Genomic DNA, 25,199 nt, shown 5'->3' on the forward strand with positions numbered 1-25,199 from the left:
CCTTTCGAAACTCAAACACATTTCATAACATCATATCCATTTCTCTTCACTGGACATCTATTTTTCATATGACCATCTTGATTACAGTAATGACATACAATTTAATTGTCAATAGATGTATTCTTCACAAAACAACTCTTCTAATATTTTGTTTCAAATTTGGCTTATAACCAATGCCTTCTTTGTCAAATACACATTTTTGTGAGTTTAGCAAGTTATCCAACATCTTTTGCCCATTTGTGAATTTTAGCACAATCTCATTTAGTTCATTGCTCTTCTTTCTAAGCATTTCATTTTCATTATTCAAATCATTTACGTGTGACTCTAAATGCTCATGTCAAGTGCTAGAATTCTCAAATAATGTAACTCCATCAAGCAATGTTTTATTATCTAATTCTAGGCATGTAATCTTTGCACTAAATGATTCATTTTCATTTGTAAGCTCTATCATTTTCTTTTTAAGACATATATTCTTTTTACCAATCTTCAAGCAAATCCTTAAGGGCATCATGTAATTCATCATATGTAGGAAGAACACTTACCTCATCAAGTTCATCACATGATTCTTCCCCAAAGGCCATGAGAGCTAAATTTGTCATTTCTTGTTGCTCTTCATCATCACTTATTTCCTCATCGCTATCATCCCACGTGACCACCATAGCTTCTTCTTGAGTTTGTTGAGAAGAGGACATTCTGGTCGTATGTGTCCGGGCTTCTTGCATTCATAACAAGTGATTGGCTCTTTCTTCTCCTTTTTATTCTTGTAGCGTCTGAACTTTCTCTGCTCATTATTCTTCTTGTAAAATTTTCTGAATTTTCTAGCCAATATTGCCAACTTCTCATCATCCATCTCGCTTTCCTCATCACTCTCATGTTTTGAAGCCTTAAGAGTAATGCTTTTCTTATTTCCTCATACCATTTTTCTGCTGCCAAATCTTCTTCATATGAAATGAGAGAACTAATTAAATCATCAATAGGTAATACATTTAAATCTTTGGCTTCCCCAATGGCAGTCTTTTTTGGTCTCCATTCCTTAGGTAGCGATCTAATGATTTTCTTAACTTTCTCGCTATTTGAAAATGTCTTTCCTAGGGCTCCTAGAGTTTTCACTATATCCGTAAATCTAGTATACATAGAGTACACACTCTCATTTTGTTCCATTTGAAACAATTCATATTGTCGAGTGTACCTACTTATTTTATATTCTTTCATTTGATTCGTGCCTTCATAAACAACTTCAAGTTTATGCCAAATTTCATTAGCACTTTCGCAACTAGACACTCTATGAAACTTTTTCTTATCTAGTGCACAAAACAAGGCATTAATAGCCTTGGAATTTAAAGAAGATTTTCTCTTTTCGAATTCATTCCATTCCCGAGAAGGTTTTGGAATATCTTCCCCGACTTCATTTTTAGTCAAAGGCATGAAAAGACCATCATTAACGATTTCCCAAATTTCGTAATCTAAAACTTGCAGGGTAAATTCTCATCCTAGTTTTCCAATAAGGGTAATCGTTTCCAGTAAAATATGGTGGTCTAGTGGTGGACTGTCCTTCCCTAAATGTGGAATCATTTTGAGTTGTCATTGATCTTTAGCTCTAGACGGTTAAGTCTAAACAAGAGCACCTCGCTCTGATACCAAATGAAATATAAGTGTGCAACCCAAGAGGGGGGGTGAATTGGTATTTTAAAAAATATCCTAACAAAGCCACACAACAATCCAATCTAACGCCTTAATAAATTCAAAGCAATAAGTTCAATAAAAGCACAATAACAAATGAGTAAGGGAGAAGAGAAAAAAAAACACGAATTTTTACGTGGTTCGGCAATCCCCACCTACGTCCACGCTTCCAAGCGATCCAAGCTTGAGGATTTCACTATACGAGCCTTTTCAAGGCTTCAAACGTTTACAATTGACTTCAAGGTGTCAACGAACCTTTACAACAAAGAGATTATCTCTCAATCTCTTCACTCAAGTGTCTCACACACTCAAACACTTACAATTAAGATGAAGAAATGAAAGTTACAACAAAACTCACTCAAAGAGTAGATATTCAAAATGAAGAACAAGAGATAATTCAATGTTTTATGATTTGCGAATTGAGAGCTCAAGATATCTCGTGTGTTTTTTGTTTATGCTTGCTAGAGAGCTTGAAAATGAATTGGATTTGAGTTTATATAGTTTGAGCCCAAAAACTAGTCGTTATGTGTTTTCTGATGATAACTGCATTGTCGCTTTCGGAATCCGATTAGCCACTTTTATGTTACTGTTACAATAAAAATTTGAATTTCAGAACATCCGGCATGCCACTTACGATATCCGGATAGTCGCTTATACTTCAAAAGCTTACTGTCTAAAATCTGGATTGCCGCTTACAATATCTGGTTAGCCGCTTGCTACAGTAACTGCTACAGTGAAATATTTTCTAAATTATAGTTTGACCCCAATACTTTATAAAACTATATTATGGCCCAAAACATTATGAAAGCTTTCAAATAGGTCCAATTTCATAATTTTTAAATAATACATTGTCAATCCCAAAACTTTTTAAAATTATGATTTTACCAAAACTATGTGAAATTATAGAATGACCCAAAATATTTAAATAGTTTCAAATATGTCCAAATCTGAAATTTTAAAACAATATCAAATTTAAAATACTTTCATTTTTAGTCCAAAACACTTTAATTCCATAACATCATTTTCTTATTATAAAAGCACAGTTCATAAATCTTTGTTTAATCAACACGTGTGGTTTGTTATCATCAAAATCAATATTTATAGCCATATAGGGCTAACAAAGATGTTATTGATAAATTAAGTAAAACATTTACATTAAAAGACTTGGGAAACTTAAACTTATTTCTTAAGATTGAAGTAAAAAGGACTGGGAATTTTTTATACTTAGTTAATCAAAGTACAAAAATGACTTGTTTAAGAAGATTAATATAAACGACTACAAAAGAATTAAAACATTAATGAGTATAATTAAGAAGCTATTGAAAGATTTGGGGACATTGTTTGAAGATCCAACACTTTGCAGAAGCTTAATTGTAAACCTATAATATATAGTTCTCACAAGGCCTGAGTTGGCATTCTTTGTAAAATGCATGCAAGAGAGTATTGAGGTATTTGAAAGAGAAAAATATCTTGAACCATACATTTCACAATTCAAATGGCATAAAAATTATAGCTTAGAAGCTAACTAGGGACGTGATCAAGATGGAGTACCAGCAAGTGCATATTATGTGTTCATGAGTGATAATTTGATTTTAAAAAGTAAGGAGTTGTGCCAAGATCAAGTACCAAAGCAAAATATAGAGTAATGGCTCTATACTGCATAGAAATAACTCAGATTAAATCTTTGATATGTGAACTACAATAAAAATGGACAACATACCATTGCTACTACATGACAGCACAAGTGCAGCTACAATATACATGGGCAGGCTAGTGGTGAATCCAATACACAACTTTCTGATTATGGAGATGAACATGAAGAGTATGGTGTGAACATGTGGATATTTGAAACAACAGAAAAAGATATAGAAGAATTGAGAGAAAAATATCAAATTCCATATGACATTACACTTAGGCTATTGAGGGGAGATGAGATGGCCAGTAAATTGAGTGATGGAGAAACTGTGGTACATACAAATGTTTAAACTTGGTTTCAGGTTGTCAATTCAACCTTATTTTACTCGGATGTCAGTGAGGTTGGGTTTGAATCCTGGTCTGCTTGACCCAAATGGTTAGAGAATTTTGAATGGTATGTACGTTGTGTGGCTGAACAGAACAAGATCGAGCCTTGTTTTAAGGAATGCACGCACTTGTATTTATGTAGTGAACACGGGACAGGCCATAAGGAATAGTATTATTTTATGTCCAAGTCAAAGAATAAAAGGGTCGTACTTGACTTTCCGGGCTCATGTAAGGGTTAGAAAAGTAGGTATCTTGTGGTCGGTGGAAATTGGGGTAAAGATGTAGAGCTAACAAAGGGTTAGTTTAAAGTTCCTACTCAATTCAGTAGACCAGGTAATAGAACTTTTATCCAAGTTGAGTTGGAATGTGATTGCGAACTAACACTTGTCTTATTGCAGTGACGTGGAAAAAGAATTTTGACATCAGTAAAAAATTGAGGACTAGAATTGAAAAAGGATTGCTAAATGCGGAGGATTGGAAATTGTTGTTGACACCTGAGAGATTATTTAATACCGACCTTATTTCTAGCTTACCACAAAACAAAGAGAAAAAAAAACTAAAGGTAAAATTTTCTAATTGGTTATCCCTATTGTTTAATGTAAAGGTTCATTAACTTTAGCTCTTCTTCTATCGTTGTCATACGAAACATGTCTTCTACCAAGCGCACCCTTGCAGAGATTGTGAAGGCCTTAGTTGAAGAGATATCAGATGAGGAGGGCAGACCGCAAAGTAAGAAATTGCGGTGAGCAGTGCACAAAAACAAAGCTGGTGAGAAAAAAGATAAACAAGCCGCAACTTCGGTTCGTAATGTGTTACCTCAAAACAAAGATGGTCGAGCAAGTGACTTGCATCCTTTGTGCATTTTACCTTATGTTTCCTCTTCGATATGTTTGAAAGGAGATTTACTTGAAAGTGAGGACGTCGTGGAGTCGAAACAGGGAAGAGTAGAGAGCTTGTTACCCATGCTCAATCTGGCTGCCCGATCTATAAACCAAAATGTATTCAATGATTTTTCTCACTTGACGGCTACTCACACTCTTAAATTGCTCGCTCGAAACCAAGCCGAGGTAGGCATTAGTCTCTAATTTTTAGTTGCTCTTTGATATTATGCGTGCGGCTGACTTGCTTTACTTTCCAACAATCCTTGCTATACTTTCCAACAATCCTTGCTAATGGCAATGCATATCGAGACCTTTATGAAGTCACTAAAGGGTCAAGGAAAGGTAGAAGAGCTCGAGCGTGCGTTGTCCAAAGCCAAGCTTAATAATGAGAAGACGGCAAGTGAGCGAGGTCAGCTTAAGCAGGACCTAGATGCTCACAATGACGAAAATGCCCAACTTGGTAACGGAGAAACAATCTAATGCGAGCAAAGACTCCAAGATCGCCAAACTTAGTCATGAGTTGGAGAGAGTCAAGTTAGAGGTGGATCAACATATTCGATCGGAGAAGAAGTTGTTAAAAGCCAACGTCATTCAGACGTGCATTAAGTTATCAAGAAAAACATCCGGACATGGACTTTCAGTAGATGTTGATAGCTTATATGAGAAAAGAGAGAGCTAGGAAGAAATCTTTAGGTACCGACCAAGAAGAGAACTATAACCAAGTACTTGAGGACGATGAGGTCAAGATCGAGGGTGAGGCTTCCCTAACCAATAGAGTTGTTGAAGGCCAAGAGGAAACTTCCTAAGTGAATTCACTTCCCTTATCATAGTGTTTGCTATGTATGGGCCATGAACTTGTGTAGACTTTTGTTGGAACTTTAATTTCCTTTTGTATTCAGATAATCACCGTTCAACCCGTACTCTTACTCTTTTTGTTTGCTCGGGATTCCATGGATTGCAAACCAGTTTGAACTTTGATAATTGAACAAATTTATCTTAACCCACAAGATAAATATCAAGGCTACGACCGACCTCAACAAGATAATGGTTGACCTCATCAAAATAGAAAATTGTAGAACTTAAATGTTAAGCTTATGGCCGACCTCAACAAGGCAATGGTCGACCTCAACAAAATTGAAAATTGTAGAACTTAAATGTTAAGCTTATGGTCAATCTCAACAATGCAATGGCCGACCTTAACAAAATTGAAAATTATAGAATAAAAATTTTGGCATTTAGTGAGCTAATCTTATTTGAGAGTTTACTTTATTTGTATACATATACAACTTTTTTATTCAACATTTCAACTTAAGCATTATCAATGAAACAATAGCATTTTTCTTTGTTGTTTACTTTGCAATATTAGACATATCAAGCTAAGTTTAGCCATGTTATTCAGTATTATACAGTAGTTGGAATTTTAAGTTCCCTAAAAACTTGAATGATAGAGAGACTCAATAACATGTTGAGACGCTTGGGACTATACATAGGGTTTCTCTTAATGGAGAGAGTTTAGATTTTAGATAAATCAGGATGTTTCTCAACTAAATTTTATTTTCTTAATCTCATAGATAACTTTAACTCCCCCTCATTTTCTCCATCTCATCTAATTTAGAAAGCTAAAGTCCTTATCAAGGTGAAGATGTTTAATCTGTTACTCATAGAAAAATCAACACAAATGACATGGTTTAAAAAGGAAAATCTAATATAGCAGTATTTCCATATTGATGTGTGTTATGTCAAAACACATAAGAGAATATTAATCGTTTGTTTCTACATTGCACTGTTACTTAATTTTTGTGGTCTAAGTTATTTAAAATCTTTAATTTGAGTTGGTCAACTCTTGCCTCTTGTCAATGCCTCTTATTGGAAATATTTTCTTACTTGAAAAGGAAAGGAAAAGCAATGTTCTTCGAGAATGTGTAATCTTTAATTAATTTTTAGTTCATATGGAATGAAAGGAACCAGAGAATCTGTTAGAGAAGATCCTTTGCATCTGTGGGACAAAGTGAAGTTCTGAGCTTCCTTCTCGGCTTCTATACTGTTGAATTCAAAGGTATCTCTTTCTTTTTTATTTTGCTTAATTAAGAAGCTATGTCCTAAGAGGGAATACATTTTTAATAAGTTGTGTTGTTCTTGGGTTTTGGACTATTTTTTATCTATGTAGTTGTTTTGTTTACAATGGGATTTCTTATCCTTGTTTTTATAGATATGTAGTCCACCAATCATTGTACGTATCTCATGTAGTTATATATATAATCTTTTGTTTCGTAGCAAAAAGAAACACATAGCAACCTTGATCGAGTTGTCCGTTTATCGAGTATTACTTTATCGAACTTCTAATATATTCTTCTCACCATGACAAAAGAGTCCTTGAACTAAACAATTGTAATTGACAACCACATTGGATTAATTTTTTTATTCTTCATTTCCACAACAAGGTCTTAAGCCTTGTGTATAGAACCATGTTTACAAAGACATTCAATGATATTATCATATACAACAACATTCGACTAACAAATAATAGCAAATTTAGAAAATTGATATGCACCCAACCAATGAACATTACTCCCAAACTTATCAGTCGCATTGACCATTTAACCGATAATAACCAAGAAGGCCTACGACGAAAGGCAAACATTTTGTTAAATAGCTCAATGGCTTCAAAAACCATTTTCTCCATACAAAAACCCTTAATTAATACTAAAAGTTACAGCATTATGATGAAATCCCCTCCTCAAACATCCAAAACAACAAGAAGATTTATAATCCTATCCATATTGCACAAGTGACTAATTAAATGTTTTAAAGTAACAAAGGTAGGCATTAACCCTCTTGAATCCACCAATCTATTATAAAGTAAACAACTATCGTATAATGAAGTTTCCTTACAATAGCAATAAACAAAATATTTAAAGATAAAAAAGAAGGGGTCTCAAAAAATATATGTAATCAATTAAATAAAGGGATCCATCCAAAGTGAAAAAATAATTGATTTGCATTTCTCATTGAGCAAGTTCGCAAGTTTTAGATGGTCTTGTTGTGAATTTGGAGTTGAGAGATATCATGGTTTAGCAAATGAAAATAGAAGTTTACGACAATATGACTTTCAAAGGGCAAACATTAGCATCATTGTAGTTGCTATTGATGGAACTTGCAAAGAGTAGGCTAAGCAATAAGTAGACTGAAATATATGAATTAACTTGCAAAAAATGCAAAGAAGATTTTGAGTTGGAAATTGCCAAACGAGCCAAATCCTCACAAAAAGGCAAGAAAAATGCACTTAAAATTAGGGATGGTAAAAGGTCCATGCGGGTATGGGGACCTATTATGTTAGGGTCAAATACCAAGTCTAATTTTTTTTTATTTTATAAAAAAGATTGAGTGTGGATATATTTATTCATATCTGTTGACTAGACGGGGAGGATATAGTCATAGGGTATAAATATTAAAACCCTAAAAGGCTACAATGCAACAACTAAATGTTAATGGCTTTAAGTCTTCAATTGTGGAATATTTTGAAACCTTAAGGAATACAAAAGTCAATACTTTAGCTATATTTACAATTGATATTCTTACCGTTTAAGGGAAAAAAAATCAATTGAAATTCTTAACATCATTCATTAATCCTTAGGAATCAATTATCAATACATCCTTGGGTATTTCTCCATATAAATATTGAAAATTTCCTTGTAGGTATTAGTTTGTGGTCTTTTATTTTTCAAGTGATATTTCTCCACATCAATTTGTTGTTCTAGGCTGATGTATTATTGTAATTTATTCATTTTTTTTCAATATAACATTGTAGTGATAAATGGGATAAGGAAAGGGACAGATATCCATATTTTTTAATAGAAAATCTCCCGACCTGCACCCATTCAAGCCCATAATAGATAAGAGTTAGTCACTCGAACATCCACTATCAAAGGGATAAATATTTACATTCCCGCACAATACCCGCCGTGCTACTATCCTTACACAAAACGAAATCGTTTTTGGGTGTCCTTTCTTTTGCTGCCTTTTGTAGGAATCCATCGCTTCTGTTCAATCAAGCATTGGACTGCCGTGGAGTAAGAAACAAATAAGAGTACAGTAATTTTCTAAGGGAAATTATCAGCCATATACCTTTAAATGATACCCGTATCAAACGTGTGTGAATACTTTTCAAGTGTATCACTCATATACCTTAAGTTGACAAAACACTTCTGTCATCCACCAATCCGTTAACTTCCATTAGAAAGTTAACATAATTGTGGCAAATTGACTATTTTGCCCTTGAAACTCAAAATGAGGTAAAAAGATAAATTTACCCCAAAAATTAACGTAAATTTTCAATACACAATTTTTTTTATTTTGTTATTAACAATACATTTTTTTGATTAAAAATGAATTATTAATGGTACATATTATTAACAATTATCCATAAAAATATCAATATTATACCATAAAAAATTATTAACAACATATTATTTACAATTATACATATTATACCATAAAAATTTCCAGTTGAAGCTTGGAGGAGTAGATCTTCAAAAATTTAGGTTAAATCTTGGAAGAATAGATTCAGTTGTAAAGTAATTTTTTTTAGTAATTATTAACAATTATCCGATAAATGGGATGACATGTCATTTTTATTAATACATATCATATGACATGTCATTTTTTACTAGGTAAATGGGATAACATGTCATTTTTTTTAATCAAAGTTTCTTCAATCTTAAAAGACTAAATTACCCTTATGCTGTCAACGCTTGCAAACGGAAGTTAACGGATTAGTGGACGGCAGAAGTGTTTTGTCAACTTAGGGTATACGAGTTATACACTTGAAAAGTGTTTACACACGTTTAATACGGGTGTCATTTAAAGACATATAGCTGATAATTTCTCATTTTCTAATTAAATATTCACTCCAATAATCTTGAATGAGGGGGTAAAAAATACAGTACTACCTTCGTTAGATCGATTTTGTGGCTTTGCAGCCTTTGCTCGATTGCCGCTGTTCAATCAAGGATTGGAGTGCCGTGGAGGAAGTCACAATAGCGTTAATTTATCAAGCGCACAACAATTTGATGAATCCATCTAATATAGGTTTAACAAAAGCATTTATTACTGTTATTTAACAAAAAGTTTGGGTACATAGAAAGAGTAGCAAAGGAAAATTTAATCTCAAAGCATCTCCATTAACTTGTAAAATTTCTCATCTATCTATCTTATCAGCAGCCTATGGAGCAAGCATTGATAATAGAAGTCATTTGAATCCAACTAAAAAACTAACAATCCAGAGAAGCTCGTCACGACAGCCAAAGAACCTAAAATATCAGAGCTAGCTTCAATTTAAGTACGAAAAATAAGCATTAATAACCAGATGTACATTTTAAGTTTCTTGTAGAAGAGCTTTAAGCAGTCAGCAACTCTTGCCTCGCTACTGATTCATGGCAATGCAGAACTAAAACATGCAGTACATCTAACAAACTAAATTAAATCTGCAGCAGATTCTGAGAGTGAGGCCCAAGTGTTGGAAAAGCATTGGACACCATCTTATGAACTGATGGCAGATCCATGAACCTTGCACGTCCATAAAACAAAACATAATTAGATTGGCCCATAAAGAAAAGCATCTCAGGTAGAATACCACGGGAAGATGGAGGGACGAGGAGAAGAATAAATGAAAAAAACTAACAAATTCTCACCATTCTCAGCTTAATTTGCTTCAATGTAAAGGGGCAGAGAATAGTGATTCGAGGAAGGATTAAGCTCTGATAAAACAATTATGAGAGGATATAGTTAATGATATATTATATATTAACCTGTATCCAACTAAAGGAGATTCAAAAGAATTCACTCATACCATCAGTAGATTCAATCCGCAACCAGTCTCGTGCACATATCAAGGCTTGTCGAGTATCAGGATTCAGTGAACTTTGACAGCTATCAAGCAATCTACCTCCAGTCCTAAATGGTGATTCTGGAACAGCAGTTGACATGGGAGTTCCCAGAACATCACGAGCCATCATGGACAATATAGGGTACCTCGGTGTGTGTACTTTCCACCAATTTAATATGTTGAACTCACAATTACGAGGAAAGATCGGTTCCTCTAAATACTTGTCCAAGTCTGAAGCTGCATTTTGACTCTGAGAAGTCTCATGGAGGAATTTGTCGAAGCCCTTTAATTTATCTCTACTATCATTACTAGCGCTTGGTAAGCTACTTCCTGGCAAAGCAGAACCTTGATCCACCATGGTTGAGCAGATAGCATATGCATTGAAAAGTTCCTTAATACCATCAGAAACTTCCTTGATTCGCTCAAGAGCAGTACTACCATAAATCTGAAAGTAGTAATACTCCACCAACTTCATCTTGAATCGGGGATCTAAGATGGCTGCCATTGCCAAAGCCAAGCTGCATTTGCTCCAATATTTTTCAAACTTACTTTTCATCTTTAAAGCCAAGGAGCTCAGAAATTCATCTGGGCTCTTACACCAGTTAATTAATTGGATATGTACGTCACAAATCTCAGGAAAATATACATTTGCAGTTGGACATTTGTTGCCAGAGAAGACGTTGGTGATTTCAACAAAAAGTTGCAAATAGCCAGTAATGGAACTTGCCCAATCCCACTCTGTTTCAGTTAAAGCTGATGAGTACTCAGAGTCAAGGTCTTGTAAGGCACTAAATGCATTTCTGTACTCTAAGGCTGTTTCTAGCATGAAATATGTTGAGTTCCATCTAGTTGGACAATCAAGAACTAGACCCTTCTGACTATTGATATCAACTTGCTGGGCAATCTCATTGAACTTTCCTTGTGTTAACTGTGAACTCTTAACATATCTTATACTTCCTCGAATCTTCTCAGTCACATCATGAAGTGCTTCCAAGGCATCCTGAACAATCGATTTCAGAACATGTGCAGCAGAGCAAACATCAAACAATTGGCCATTACTTGAATGAGGCCTATTCTGAGATATACGTTCTTTAATTTTGTGGACGATATCATCATCAATGGAACAATCATCAAATGTCAAGGCAAACAACTTACAGTCAATATCCCACTCTATCAGGCACCTCATTATCACTTCTGAAAGCATGTCTTCTGTGTGAGAAGAGTCAAGTGTGACAAAATTCAAGATCTTCTTCTGTAATCTCCAGTCCTCGTCAATATAGTGAGCTATCAAACATAAGTACTCAGCATTTTCTGTGGAAGACCACATTTCCACAGCTAGATTAATTCTTCCATGCAATTTACTTAACAAATCATAAACTCTCCGCTTCTCCTTCCCATAAATCTCCATACACGTAATCTCAATAACGGCGTTTGGCACAACCTCAAACATTGGCTGAAGATTCTTGACAAATACTTTAAATCCAACATGCTCCACCATGGCCAATGGGTAACCATGTAATATTATCATGCGAGCAAGATCAAGCTGGCTTCGCTCTTGATCAAACCTACTATTCGCAAGGCTAATAACTTCATCTTTTCTCTGATCAGGTTCATACTTCATAATTGGTTTAATATACTCATCTTTTCTTGGGGCTTCATCATAGCTGATATTTGTGAGGGTTTCATTACTATCTTTCTTCCTTCTTTTTGCAGAAACTAGTTGAGACACATCAAAATTAGATCTTTTCAGACACCGCATTAAGTGATTCCTCAGATGTGTAGTCCCACTATTGCTTGAACCACTAAGTTTCTTATTGCAATGAACACAAACAGCATAGCAACCATCAGCCTTTCTAACCCTTTCAAAGTGATTCCATACAACAGATGTTAACCGCTTTGATTTCTTGGTAACTATATCATTTGACACTTCCATTGCATAGACTTAAGATAATCCAAACTCTGTACAAGGGATCGGATCAAAATTCAAATCAGTCAATCTTAGGCAAAAATAAGGGCTTAAAGAACTTTCACAATGTAATTCTTTTTTTTAAATGCAGAAAAAATTTCAGTTTGAAGAACATCAAGAAAAAATAACAACTGAAAAATTACTAAATACTATAACTAATCCAAAATTGAAGGACGATTGCGACATGTGGTGTCCACATTGCAGAATTTATTTACTGAATGTTGCTTTACACAAATGTGACCAAAGGATTATTTACGCTGCAACCCTCAAGAGGAATATTACAAAATGAACAGATAATTTCAATAACTTCAGATTTCAGTTTTTCTACTATCAAGAAATTACAGGAATGCATCAATAAAAATGGTGGGTCCCACTCGGACCAATTCTAGTGTGCACACCTGCTATTGATCATCATAAGGTTATATCAATAGATATCCCATTAAAATAAATAAATTAAATAAATCAGAAACTGTAACAGAAATGATAATCCAATGTCAATCTGCATCAAAGTTCAAAACTTTCCCAGAGAAATTACAACAAAATCAAAAACTTCAGTGCTATAAAAGCAAAATTTCTGCTCAACTGAACTCTGAAACATTCATTTAAACAAATAAGTCAAAATCAAAACATTTGGATCATCTCAAAATTCACCAAAAAAGAAAAAATCACACAATTTCTACGCAGAGTATCAGAAATAGCAATATATCAAAATCAAACACATGCTCTTATCTCAAAATCCACCGTCAACAAATAGATTAAAATGATAGTTCATTTATATAAAATCACAACCACAAGGAATAAACCTGAAATTGAACAAAATTTATATAAAAACAAGCTAATAAAACGCACGATTCAAAGTAAAATTCAGCCAAAACCGAACAAAATAAGGGTAAACTTGAGAATAATTGGTGAGTATCAAGTGGTTCTTACACAGAATCGTGGCGGAAGAGCTAATTGCACAGAGACCGATCCGAGGATCCGGTAAGTTTAGGGTTGGGTCGTGAAGAGGATAAACGAGAGAGAGAGAGAGAGAGATCGGATCCGAAAAGATTCTGAGAAGATAATTTGGGTAGATCTGCCGAATATGGATAATAGAATAGACCCAGATTGGCTCTGATTGGTCGGTGAAACGGGTTTTAGTTCGGTGGGTCAATGTCAGGTTTAATTTAGTTTTTCTATTAATTAATTAAATTTATTTTTTAAAATGAGAAACTGTTTTATTTATTTATTTATGGCATGGGAAATGAATTGACTTTGATCCCAACTGGGAAAAAAATGCATTATTGGTGTTAATAAGGAAATTTGGACCATTTTGGGCTAACCAAAGTTTGGATCCGATTGTGAAAGGGTTAGGTTTTGGTTTGGAGAAGTGGGTTCGGTTGACAAATATGGGAAGCAGTAGTGATTGGAACCTCATCAAATTAGCTTCGGTTAGGTTTCAAATTTGCTTGGTAGCCATTAGCCAATCTCAAGAAGATGATGGTTATTTTTGTTACAAGAAGTGTGAAGAGTCATGCAAGAATTGTTGGTGCCATGAATTCTGTAATAGGATCATTAGGGCATCTCCAATGTAACACTAAACCTAACACTAAATCACTTTTTATATCATTTTTAGTGTAAAATGTTTCTCCAATGTAACATCAAAATCAACACCAAGTGTAATGAATAGTATTGCACCAAATATGGTGCAATACTATTCATTACACCATATTTGGTGCTAAGGAAAAAAAGTCTTAAATATTCTTATTACTTTATCTTATTTACATATATGTCCTATTTTATATAATATTTTAAGTTATTATTGTTATTTTTGTTATTTTTTAATTTTTGAATATTATACTAATATTTTAAATAAAAAATAGTCAACACAAAAATTAATAATAAAAATAAAATGCCAATAACATTAATTACTAGATTACATACTACACTCCGAAAATGCACTAATTGTAAATTTATTGGATGAATTTAGTAATTCGAATAACTAGAGTATTATTGTTATTGTATTGTATTTTTCTATATTATTGTTGTTATTTATTGTTATTGTATTTTTCTATATTAATGTAATGTTTAATTTTCATAATGCCCTTATTATTGTTATTGTATTTTTCTATATTAATGTAATTTTTAATTTTCATAATGTACTAATTTAGTTAATTAAATGTAAATTTAATAATTTTCTATATTTTTTTTGTTAATCGATATAAAATTACTTATTACTTAATTATCTATATTAATAGTAATATTTATTGTGTTAATTGAATTAATTCTTGAGAATTAAAGGAATAAAAAGAAGAATATTCTTTTTGGTGTAAATGGGTTGGAGATGAAATAGTAATTTGGTGTGAAAAATGTACATTTTTTGTGTTGGTGTTACACCAAAATGGTGTTATGCATTGGAGATGGCCTTAGTAATAAGTGAAAATAAGGGCTTAGCAATTGGATAACACAGCAATTAGAAGCTTAGATAAAATAAATAAGTCAGACAACTAGAAGCACGATTGCTGAAGAGCACGTTTGTTGAAAATCAGATACCAATAAATGTACAATTAGTCGAAATAAGTAGAATTTAGAAGTATAATTTTAATTTAAAAAAGAAATAAGTGTTGACTTCTGACGAAGTTTTAAATTAACCGATAAATGTTATCTGAAGTAGTTATTATCTAGGATTTAAGTTTTTCAAATCACATTATAAATAGAGTATTCTCTATACACAAGAGGATAGGAATTAGTGAATAGCTAAGATTACTCAAAGGTGAAATTTATTCATTTCCCTTAGTATTTTTTTTTTCTTTTTTTCCCCCTAAGCTAAAAGATAGTGTCGCATTCCAGCCCCTTTATTGGCAATCTGAATTAGAATTTAAAGGAAGACTGAAAATATGATTTAAGGCTTTGTGCAACATAGTTCTCAGCATTTTAAATAAACGAAAATTATAAAAGACATTAAGAAAAAAAAAACTCCAACAAACTAAACGATTAAAAAAAAACACTACATATAGAAGTGTGTATTTTTATTTTAAAAAAATTAGCATGATAATTACTTTAATAAAACGAAAATAGCTATGCGACATTTATTCATGTTTGAGGATTGAAAAGATAATTTATCATGTTGGGTTTGAAAATTAAAATAATAAAATAATAAAAATTATATTTTTTTAACAAAATAATAAATCCACCCCACTTTTTTTGTAATAAATAATTAGGCAATATTGTTTGATCAGGATATCATTTTGAAAAAATGTGAAGGACAAATACATTAAAATAAAAAAAAAATGTTTCTGTATATCCGGCCCAAGTCCAAATCAATCGGCCCAAGCCCATATTCTAAAGCCCAAGGCTGCAACACCACTGTCTCCAATATGCACACAGAGTGAGTGAGAGAGACTTCCCAAAGCATGGCCGGGAGGAAACTGCTGTTGCTGCTAAAACCATTCGACGTCTACACAGTTCGCCAATCAAACGGCATTTCTCACATCACCAATCCTCTGGTATTTATTTATTTATTCAAACACCTTTCTTACGTCATGTTCTTTGTATGCCATAGGACGTGCCATTGGATCTTACGTTTTCGTCAAAGCATTCGAGCTGTTTGATAAAATGCCAAAGTTGATAATGCGTTTGCTGTTAATGCTTTACATTTTACGCAACAGTTTGGTTGCCGGGGACGATGCATGAATGAGAGACTATGAGAATAAACATTTTGAGAACTTTTTTAGCATATGAATTCGAAAATGTCGTTCACTAAAAGCAAAATTTTATGCGTAGACATTTTGATTTGCACTAATCTTTCTGCCGGTTCACTGGAAAAAAAAAAATAGTACTTGGGATTTTCCTTTAATAGGGCGTCAAAGAAATCGCAATTTGGTTCCATCTTCAATTTTGGTAGAGTTAATACTAAGGCTCCCTTTGGTTATTTGATGTCCAGCACGGTTCTAAAATGTTACTTGCAACTTAGTTTGGAAGTTAAAGATGATTTTTACCGCACCATCTTACCTAATTTTTTGTCAAAATTATTATTAAAAATTCAAAACTACTATTACCTTTTATTTCATAGTTAGAGCTTCCATTTTGCAGCGGCACCGCAACTCTGCAGCACCAAATGCAGCCTTGAGATAAAATAAGCTTTCTGAAGTCAGAAAATTACCCTTTTTGACATGCCCTTAGCTTAGAGCACCTTTACATTTCCATTATTATCTGTATCCTGACAGCTTCCCAATCAATTATTGGAACTTCCTCATGTATGTACTGTTCATTGTATATGACTTTATTAGCAATAACTATGAAATGTTTTCTGTTGTAAGGTAATATTTTTGAAACTGCAATTGAAATCTTTTTGTGATAGCCTTGTATTGGTCAAGGCATACAGTTCTGTTCTAATGAACAAATCCATCTCCCTTCATCCTACTGTATGATTAAAACTGTTGATTTGTTTCTCTGACTCCGTTTTCCTTGGAGATGGCACAGATTTTGCAGCATCTGGAGAATAGATGTAAGGTTCACAAGGATGCCATAAACTTTTGTCAGGATATTCTTTCAAAGAAACCCATTGAATGGGAACCAGTATTCCGTAACAACTTATCAAGACCAATCCGCAACGTGGACCTAGTTGTCACTGTTGGTGGAGACGGCACCCTTTTGCAAGCCGGTCACTTGATTGATGATTCAATTCCAGTATTAGGAGTGAATTCTGACCCCACCCAAGTTGAGGAGGTTAGGTCTCTATCAAATTGGGCTTTATATTTTTTTTCAATGTACCAATTTATGTATCAATTCAACAAGTTTTCTTGGATGTAATCATGTAGGTGGATATGTTTAGTAATGAGTTTGATGCGTCCAGAAGCAAGGGCTATCTATGTGCGGCTACTGTGAATAACTTCGAACAAGTAAGACCATAAAATTGAAATAGTAAATGGAAATTTGTGTTGTACTTGATGGTTTTTGTAAATTGTTTAGATATAATCTGCTCGTTTACAACCAATTTTACAATAGTGAAAGGCCTCCTTAGGTGGGAGGAAGAACTAAGCTCAAATTTTGCATCAACCTTTTTTCTTGGAAAGCATTTACATTTCTTTTCTTCGAACCTAGACTGGTATCTTTCTCTTATATCTTGTTTGGGACCTTTACTTTGTTTGGATTTGAGTTGCAGAGCTTATGTCATGTTAAGTTAAATGCCAGAAAACACTTGGGTTCTGAGAGATAGACTTGCTCAACTGGCTGACAATTTTTTTTTTTCAGCTCCTAGATAACATCCTAGAGGGTAAAACAGTCCCATCAAATTTATCGAGGATATTGATACGTGTGAATTCAAAATCTCTGCCAACTTTTGCTCTTAATGACATTTTGATTGCACACCCTTGTCCTGCCATGGTTTCTCGGTTCTCATTCAAGTAAGGAATTTCTCCATAGAAATGAGTTGCACTGCCCCACTTATACACTAAATGTTGAATTTTACATATTATTAACCTCATTGAGAATGTTGGCAGAATTAAAAGTGATGGCATGCCATGTTCACCGTTAGTGAACTGCCGATCAAGTGGTCTTAGGGTCTCAACCGCTGCTGGATCATCGGCTGCAATGCTCTCAGCGGGTGGATTCATAATGCCCATTTTGTCTCACGATCTCCAGTATATGGTAAGAGAGCCCATTTCACCAGCAGCAGCCACTTCTAGCTTAATGCATGGATTAGTTAAATCAGATCAGTCCATGGAAGCTATGTGGTTTTGTAAAGAGGGTTTCGTGTACATTGATGGTTCGCATGTTTTCGTCTCTATCCAAAATGGGGATGTCATAGAAATATCATCCAAGGCACCGGCTTTGAAAGTTTTCTTGCCTCCAAATTTGGTATATTAGATCGTATGTGCAGAGACTGTTGATGGGTAAATTAGTGCAGGAGTTATTGAAATTTGTGAACACGGTTAACTGCTGATCTTTAAATAGGGAATGGAAATCTTGTAAATACATCTTGACTTCTACACAAAATTTTCAACTTTCTTCGATTTAAACCATTAATTGTGATTTTATTTTGTTGGGCACCAAGGTGTATAAGTTGGGGGCATGAGCTATTGTATGAAAAAGTTGTAGAAATGGAAAATATGGTGAAAATCCCTACTCGGATCCCCATCTAGTCATCTACAAATGAGAAAAGCCGCTGTTTTAATACTTAAACACCACCAGCCTCCTTATCATCTTCCATGAATAAGTTAGATGCTGCTCCTTCTAAAGGATTTAGCGAAAGACAATCTTCTCATATCCTTTATCACTCGTTTATTTATGTAAAGTATCGGTTATAGTATTTTATTTTGCATAGTTGATGAGTTGATGAGACGCTTCCGCGAACGCAGATTAAAAACCAAAAACCACATAAATATTTTGTGTTACTTAGCCTTTGTTTGGCGCAATTGGCCCACACTTATATTTGAGAAGAAAATTTCTCCTCTTTGATAGCACAGGCGTCCTAATCAGACTATTACTTTTATGTCTCTATCTGCTTTGTTCGTATTTTTGGTACCTTAATTGTACTTAGCACATCGAAGCTTCTCTTTGAGTTCCTCTAGTAACATCCTCATGGCGTCTCAAGAGCATCCTATCAGCTCCACAAGACTTCCTAAAACCCCATAAATCCTATAATGTTTTTACTCAAAAGGTTAACAAAAAACAGAAAGTAACAACTTTATAAATTAAAAGCGGATCATTTTTAAAACAATTTCAAAATCTAAAAGAAGCTTACGAGACTTCATTAGGTCCGCCCTTTCTATTATTTGTTACTAATTGATTGTATATCCTCACTTTTCAGTGAAACACAAGTTGGTGGTAAATTTTGAATAAGAAATGCCTAAGATGTGACACGTGTAAAGATATTTCATATGACTCTTTAATAACAAAAAGACCCTAGAAAGCGAAGAATGAACTGAAAGGACAAAAACATAACGGAAAGACCCCAAAAAATAAGTTTCGGTCACCTTAGCCTCCTGAAAACTGTAGAGGATGTCTTCCACAACACACTGGAACTGCCATATGTCGGCTAGGAACTACAGAGGAAGTGATAGCTTCACCAATGAGGCCATAACACATCATCACAATTGGGTATCCACTTGAGTTATCTCTAAAATATCTCACTGCAGATCACATGAATCAAATATGAGAAATGGAGACCATAAATATAGTCGTCTACCACATCACATTGAAATTAGATGTCCCGTAACCTAATTGACTCATTTGAAATGAGCCAATCAATGATGAGGATACGCCGCTAGTAAAGACAATTCCTCAAAAGACAGTTGTCCAACCTTAGAAAGCCCAAGAGCCTTAACAAGAGAGGTTAAATTACACCTAAATTTTTAGGTGACGAGAGAAATAACTAATTGTGGTTCGTCACGTGTCTAAAAAGACACATATATGCCCTTAGAGACACTCATTTTATCAAGTCAGGTTTGTTGCACAAAGGAAGGAGGCAAGTTCTCTCATTCACAAAAAAATATTCAAATTTCCTCTTATTCAAGAATGTCTCTAAAACCCATCATTCCTTCAACCTCCAGCAAGCTTGACCATCGAATACCGTTGTCAGCCACTACAGGCATTGGCTCTAACAGCCATTTTCTTTTATTTCATATTCGCATCAGTCGTCACTCTTCCCAAAAAACTGCCTCTAGGTAATTCACTCTCCATCATTGTCACAATCATTTGCCAAAAAGGAGCTTTCCAAGTCAGCTCAAAACAATACACATTTTTCTCTTTTAATAGGGTATTGTCTTTTTACTACCTACTGTCACTCTACTACCAAAGTTTTGTAACTATTAGTTTTTCCCACTTAATATTTCAGTGTATCATTTTACCACAAAACCGTTAATTTTATTAATAAATTGTTAATGTCATATGATATTTTAAGAATTTTGGTACATTTGGTATTTTAATAATTTTACAAGGTATAATATTAAAAATTTTATCAATACTATTATTTTAGATATATAAAATAAGCATTGATAAAAATAATTATTTCTTTGTATATAATTATTTTTATATTTTTAATTTAAAGGGTTAAATTATAGTCACATAGAAAAATAGACTCTCATCATAATTTATGTAAAAATTCTATTGATTTTAATTGTTTAGTGGTAAAATAATAAAATATTGAAAAAATAATTATAAAAAAATTTAGTAGTAAAGTGATTTATTAAAAAAATAAGTGGTAAAATAATCATCAAAAAATCTTAACTGCAAATCCACCCCACTTTTAAAAAATAATTACAAAAAGTTCTCATTATTTTTAAAAATTTCAAATAAAGAAGAATTCAGAAGAATTGATCAACTAAATATATCTTAATTTATTTTGTTGTGACTTAAATTTTTTTATTATATTTGACTAAGAAGATTGCTTTAACCTAAATTTAAATTGATTATTTTACCCTTAAAAGGTAAAAATGCCAAAAATTTAATTTAACTTCAATAATTTTTTAATTTTATACAAAATTCATTGTTTCTAAATAATTTTTTTTGTTTGAATTGTGTCAAAATAGTTTCTAAATAGTTAATTCTACTTTATTAGTATGATTATTAATTTTTAATCAAACTAACATAATATTTTTATGAGAAAATACGCATTAAATTATTAGACTATCAAATTTATGTCATTTACATGTAAACTATTGAAAATTATTAGACTTCATTTAAGAAGTTAGACTATAAGCCATAAAATTAAGTACCTACAGTATTAGATGCGAGAACATATATTTTTTAGGTAAGTGGGTCATTTTATGTCATAAAATAAAATAATTAAATAGAACTTATATTAAATCTACTTTAATAGTTAAAAGATAAGTAAGAAAAAAATATAAGAATGATTTAATTGATTAATTACATAATTTTTTTGTTGATTTTTATTTATTAAAAAAATTTGTATTTATTATAAATATCTTTTAGAAGTGTGCAGGGTTTACACAAAAAATGAGGTGAATATATCCCCACCCAAAATAATAATATATATTTTCAATTTAAATTTAATTTATTCACTTATTCAGTTAAAAAGACGACCGTTAGAGGCATGGCTGCCTCCTCTGTCGAATCAGAATCTTCTTATCACTTCTACGTAAAAGAGATTATAAAGTCAAAACAGATAGCGTTGGCGTGGGCCGTCGTCGTTTCGAGAATCAGAAACTCAGGATCAATTCCACGTGAGATATCGTGAGCACACGCGCTATCGAAACCGCGTGTGAGTGGGGGGGAGTCTCTGAATCTATTCGCGCGATATTTTTTTCTCAGGCAAGCACAGCTCGACAGAACAGAGTCGGTCTGCTGATTATAAGACACACACTACAAAATGCCACGCGTTTAACGCCTTCTCAGCCTCACAAAAATATCCCATTTCCGTTTCATTTTATTATTATTATTAGTTTTTACGTCTCTCCCTCCATCTCACTCACCAAGTGGTTCGGCAAAATCCTTTTACAAAATTAAAAAACGACGTCGTTTCGATTCTTTTGTGGTCTCGCGGTTTACACAGAGAGAGATGAGGATACAGTGCAACGTATGCGAGGCGGCGGAGGCGAAGGTGCTGTGCTGCGCCGACGAGGCGGCGCTGTGCTGGGAGTGCGACGACAAAGTTCACGCCGCCAATAAGCTAGCGAGCAAGCACCAGAGAGTCCCTCTCTCCTCTTCTTCGACACAAATGCCCAAGTGTGATATCTGTCAGGTTTAGTAAATCTTTTTTTTTCCAATTGTTAAATGCAAATTAATTGGATGAAACATGCTGATCTTTCCTTAATTATGCCTTAAAATACAAAATTAATCCACGTGATTTATCGGAAATTTAGGGAAGGGCCCCCGACGAAACTATAGGGGGGTTCTTTGATATTTTCTCTGATACGTGTTTGTGTAAATTAGTTCGTGTTTACCAGTCTTGCAGAATGGTTGTCGTAGATTGAATGCAGGGAGTTTGGAAGTAAGTTTGGGGAATAATATATGTTGACAAGCTTCGGATATATCTTGAAGATCTCTATGTGTAATCTGGATATGGAATGTGACACCAACTTATTTTATTACTTATTATTTATTTATTTATTTTGGTTGGGGGGGGGGGGGGGGAGGATATTCCAATGATAATTTGAATTTAATAAGCCGGCTTTGGATAAGGAAGGAATTGTATCTTTTGTTTTTAACTAGGAAAATGGAAACCCTCTTTTGTCTTTTTGTAAGCAAAAGAGAAGCTATGTGAGGATCGAGCAAGTTTATAAACAATGTGGGGATATCGTGTGAACAGAATTAAGATTTTTGCTTTACTTGGGAAAAGATTTCCAATCTGTTGTAAAAAGATATTTTGGTTGCATTCTAAAAATCTATAGATATATCTTAGTTGTGGTATGGATGTATACTTTCCAAAATGATTAACTAACCTTCTTGAATTTGCTGGTTTCTGATTTCTTGATCTTCATTTAGATTAACTACTGAGAATGCGATGATCCTTTGCAGGAAACATCTGGCTTTTTCTTTTGTCTACAAGATCGAGCCTTACTCTGCAGGAAATGTGATGTTGCCATACACACAGCGAATAGCTATGTGTCTGCTCATCAGAGATTTTTGCTTACTGGAGTAAAAGTAGGTCTTGAACCAGCTGATCCTGGTGCTTCATCTTCCTCTATTAAGTCACTATCTGGGGAAAACATTTTGGACATGAAATCCCATTCCCTGTCTAGAAGGGACGCCCTGATGCCAGTGGCTGCTGAATGCAAAGAAGTTTTACCTGCTAGTTCTGGTGGAGTTGGCGACTTTGCAATGAACAAAGTCTCATTTGCTGGGGGGTCTGCAGCTGGAAGCACTCCGTCGTGGCACATGGATGATTTTCTAGCACTTCCTGAGCTCAATCAAAATTATAGCTTCATGGATAATGGGTCATCTAAGGTAACGCATACTTACAATGGAAAATCATATTTGATTTTGTATGTACTGGTTGGGGGTCCTCTATCTTTTGAGATTATTGTGGTTGTATCTTTGGTCATGTTTGTTGCTTCACATATGCAATTGCAGTTCATGGTCAAATATCTCTAAGATAACCTTCATTCTCTCCCTCCTGCATGTTCATTCATGCATGATCATGCACGTAGACTTCATTGTGGAATCATTGCCTATAAACTTGATAGAATCTCAAGAAGAACTTCAGTTGGCTCATAGCTCAATGATGACGTCCCTTGTTGGTTAGTGATGGAGCCAACGTCTGGGGCAGTAGTGACATGGTCTCCTCTGTAGTCTTTTGGGAAGTTCACTAATCTTATACCTAACCTAGTCTTCTGGCAAGGTCACTAATTTATCTCTAACCTAATTGGTTGGTTTTGTACTTCTAAAAGCCAAGTATAGTATTCAGAATTCAAGAGTTGAGAATTCAAGAGTTGAGAGACGTTTTTTCTTCTTGCAAAGAATACTTGGAAAGTATTTGTTTTGCTTTGTTCAGGTGTGAGCCTTTTCTGAGAGCCAGTACTTAATGGGTAGACCTCGCATTTTTTATTGCCTGTAATATTTAAGAAGTGAGACTGCAAATGTATCTGCTTTAACTGATATATTAAACATCTAATTTATCCGGAAGGAAATTTGGTTGCCTTTGTAACTGAAGATTTTATTAAGAACGCTACCAGTATGATTGTAAATAAGTAAATAACCAATATGAAATACAGGGAAAAGCATGACTGCTGACACATATAATGAATTTTATATTTCTTGAATTATGTTAACCTTCTTCAGTTTCTTCCTTTCACACACGTGCTATGCTAGCACGCGTACGCTTACATCTATTTATGCATAAGAATTGCATTTCTTGACATTTCTTTATTCCATTGGCCTTGTTCTAGTCATTCCATCATGTAGATGATGAGAATGTATCTAGTTTAGAATTTGATGTTGACCGATCTGACCCTAATGATACAGGCAGTAAATTTATTAGATTTGGTGGTAATCGAAATAAATCAGTCAGTAGTATTAAGTTTTGGTATGTTATTCCTTTATAACATAGCATGTTGCCATTTTGTCCCAATATTATTCTGTTAGTACAATTCATACTTTTTGCTTCTTTATTGTTTTGGATTCTTAAAGGCTGATAGTGGCAAGCGTGGAGACTCTGACAGCTCATCTATCTTAAGATCTGCTGAGGAAGAACTAGATGATGATGAGTGTTTGGGTCAGGTTCCAGAGGCCTCCTGGGCTGTGCCACAAGTCCCTTCTCCTCCTACAGCATCTGGGCTCTACTGGCCAAAAAATCCTCAGAACCAATATGATAGCGCTTTTGTGCCTGACATACACCACCATTCTCAGCTTAATCGCACTGCCACAAGAAGGCGGTTGCAGTAAACCTTTATTGGATGCCTCAAGTCTTCAATATCACCTTTTCAGGTTTGCTTTTAGTCAATTATCTCCTCTGATCTGCTAAAACTAAAATTCGATGAACTATCTGCATGGGATTTGACTGGCGCTTTCCCTGGTGCCTGCTCTTGATACAGTATGGGGTTTTGAAGATGAAAGCATAAATAAGAAGTGTATTTGGAGAGCGGCTTCTTTGCCTTAGTTGTGGAAGTTATAGTTAAACTGTTAGCTGTAGTAGTCAATAGTCCAAGTTAAACAAAGTTAGTATTTGTGTGGTTGAACCATTCTAATTGACTAAATATCTTGACCGAATCGATGTATTTCTCTATTCTTCAGAATTGGAAACAAGGGTATTTCGATATCTGCAAATAAATGGTAAGGACATCCCAAATGGTGAGAACAATGTTCTAGTGCCCAGATTCTTTTGCAT

The 25,199-nt window shown here is 34.0% G+C and overlaps 3 protein-coding genes across 4 annotated transcripts; 2 read left to right on the forward strand and 1 right to left on the reverse strand.

Moving 5' to 3' along the window:
• Positions 1–9,916: 9,916 nt before the first annotated feature.
• Positions 9,917–13,622, reverse strand: LOC112100146 (zinc finger BED domain-containing protein RICESLEEPER 1-like). Its single transcript, XM_024188587.1, has 4 exons — positions 13,364–13,622; positions 10,432–12,426; positions 10,274–10,339; positions 9,917–10,148 (listed from the first exon to the last, which is right to left on the reverse strand). Exons 2-3 carry the CDS (start codon positions 12,398–12,400, stop codon positions 10,284–10,286), a joined length of 2,025 nt encoding a protein of 674 aa, XP_024044355.1. The 5' UTR covers positions 12,401–12,426; positions 13,364–13,622; the 3' UTR covers positions 9,917–10,148; positions 10,274–10,283.
• Positions 13,623–15,825: 2,203 nt separating this feature from the next.
• Positions 15,826–18,483, forward strand: LOC18048722 (NADH kinase). Of its 2 annotated transcripts, none has more exons than XM_006442285.2 (5): positions 15,826–15,918; positions 16,886–17,140; positions 17,233–17,313; positions 17,666–17,817; positions 17,914–18,483. In XM_006442285.2, the coding sequence occupies exons 1-5, from the start codon at positions 15,826–15,828 to the stop codon at positions 18,278–18,280; spliced, it is 948 nt and encodes a 315-aa protein (XP_006442348.1). In that variant the 3' UTR covers positions 18,281–18,483. The 2 variants fall into 2 exon arrangements, with proteins under 2 accessions (XP_006442348.1, XP_006442349.1); XM_006442286.2 differs by having other exon boundaries at positions 16,895–17,140.
• A 3,089-nt stretch (positions 18,484–21,572) lies between these two features.
• Positions 21,573–25,172, forward strand: LOC18048723 (B-box zinc finger protein 22). The gene is made up of 3 exons (XM_006442287.2): positions 21,573–22,115; positions 22,892–23,320; positions 24,503–25,172. Exons 1-3 carry the CDS (start codon positions 21,933–21,935, stop codon positions 24,755–24,757), a joined length of 867 nt encoding a protein of 288 aa, XP_006442350.1. The 5' UTR covers positions 21,573–21,932; the 3' UTR covers positions 24,758–25,172.
• Positions 25,173–25,199: the final 27 nt, after the last annotated feature.

The sequence above is a fragment of the Citrus clementina genome, unplaced genomic scaffold (assembly GCF_000493195.1).
Source record: "Citrus clementina cultivar Clemenules unplaced genomic scaffold, Citrus_clementina_v1.0 scaffold_3, whole genome shotgun sequence".
Lineage (NCBI taxonomy): Eukaryota > Viridiplantae > Streptophyta > Magnoliopsida > Sapindales > Rutaceae > Citrus > Citrus x clementina.

Bases quoted from the DNA above. Each gene is read 5' to 3' on its own strand.
- LOC112100146 (XM_024188587.1), bottom strand. From the start codon at position 12,400: ATGGAAGTGTCAAATGATATAGTTACCAAGAAATCAAAGCGGTTAACA. The intron at 10,340-10,431 runs GTATGAGTGAAT...TTGTTTTATCAG, and splicing joins GCGGATTGAATCTACTGATG to AGCTTAATCCTTCCTCGAAT.
- LOC18048722 (XM_006442285.2), top strand. From the start codon at position 15,826: ATGGCCGGGAGGAAACTGCTGTTGCTGCTAAAACCATTCGACGTCTAC. The intron at 17,141-17,232 runs GTTAGGTCTCTA...GTAATCATGTAG, and splicing joins ACCCCACCCAAGTTGAGGAG to GTGGATATGTTTAGTAATGA. The intron at 17,818-17,913 runs GTAAGGAATTTC...GAATGTTGGCAG, and splicing joins GTTTCTCGGTTCTCATTCAA to AATTAAAAGTGATGGCATGC.
- LOC18048723 (XM_006442287.2), top strand. From the start codon at position 21,933: ATGAGGATACAGTGCAACGTATGCGAGGCGGCGGAGGCGAAGGTGCTG. The intron at 22,116-22,891 runs GTTTAGTAAATC...GATCCTTTGCAG, and splicing joins CCAAGTGTGATATCTGTCAG to GAAACATCTGGCTTTTTCTT. The intron at 23,321-24,502 runs GTAACGCATACT...GGATTCTTAAAG, and splicing joins TGGATAATGGGTCATCTAAG to GCTGATAGTGGCAAGCGTGG.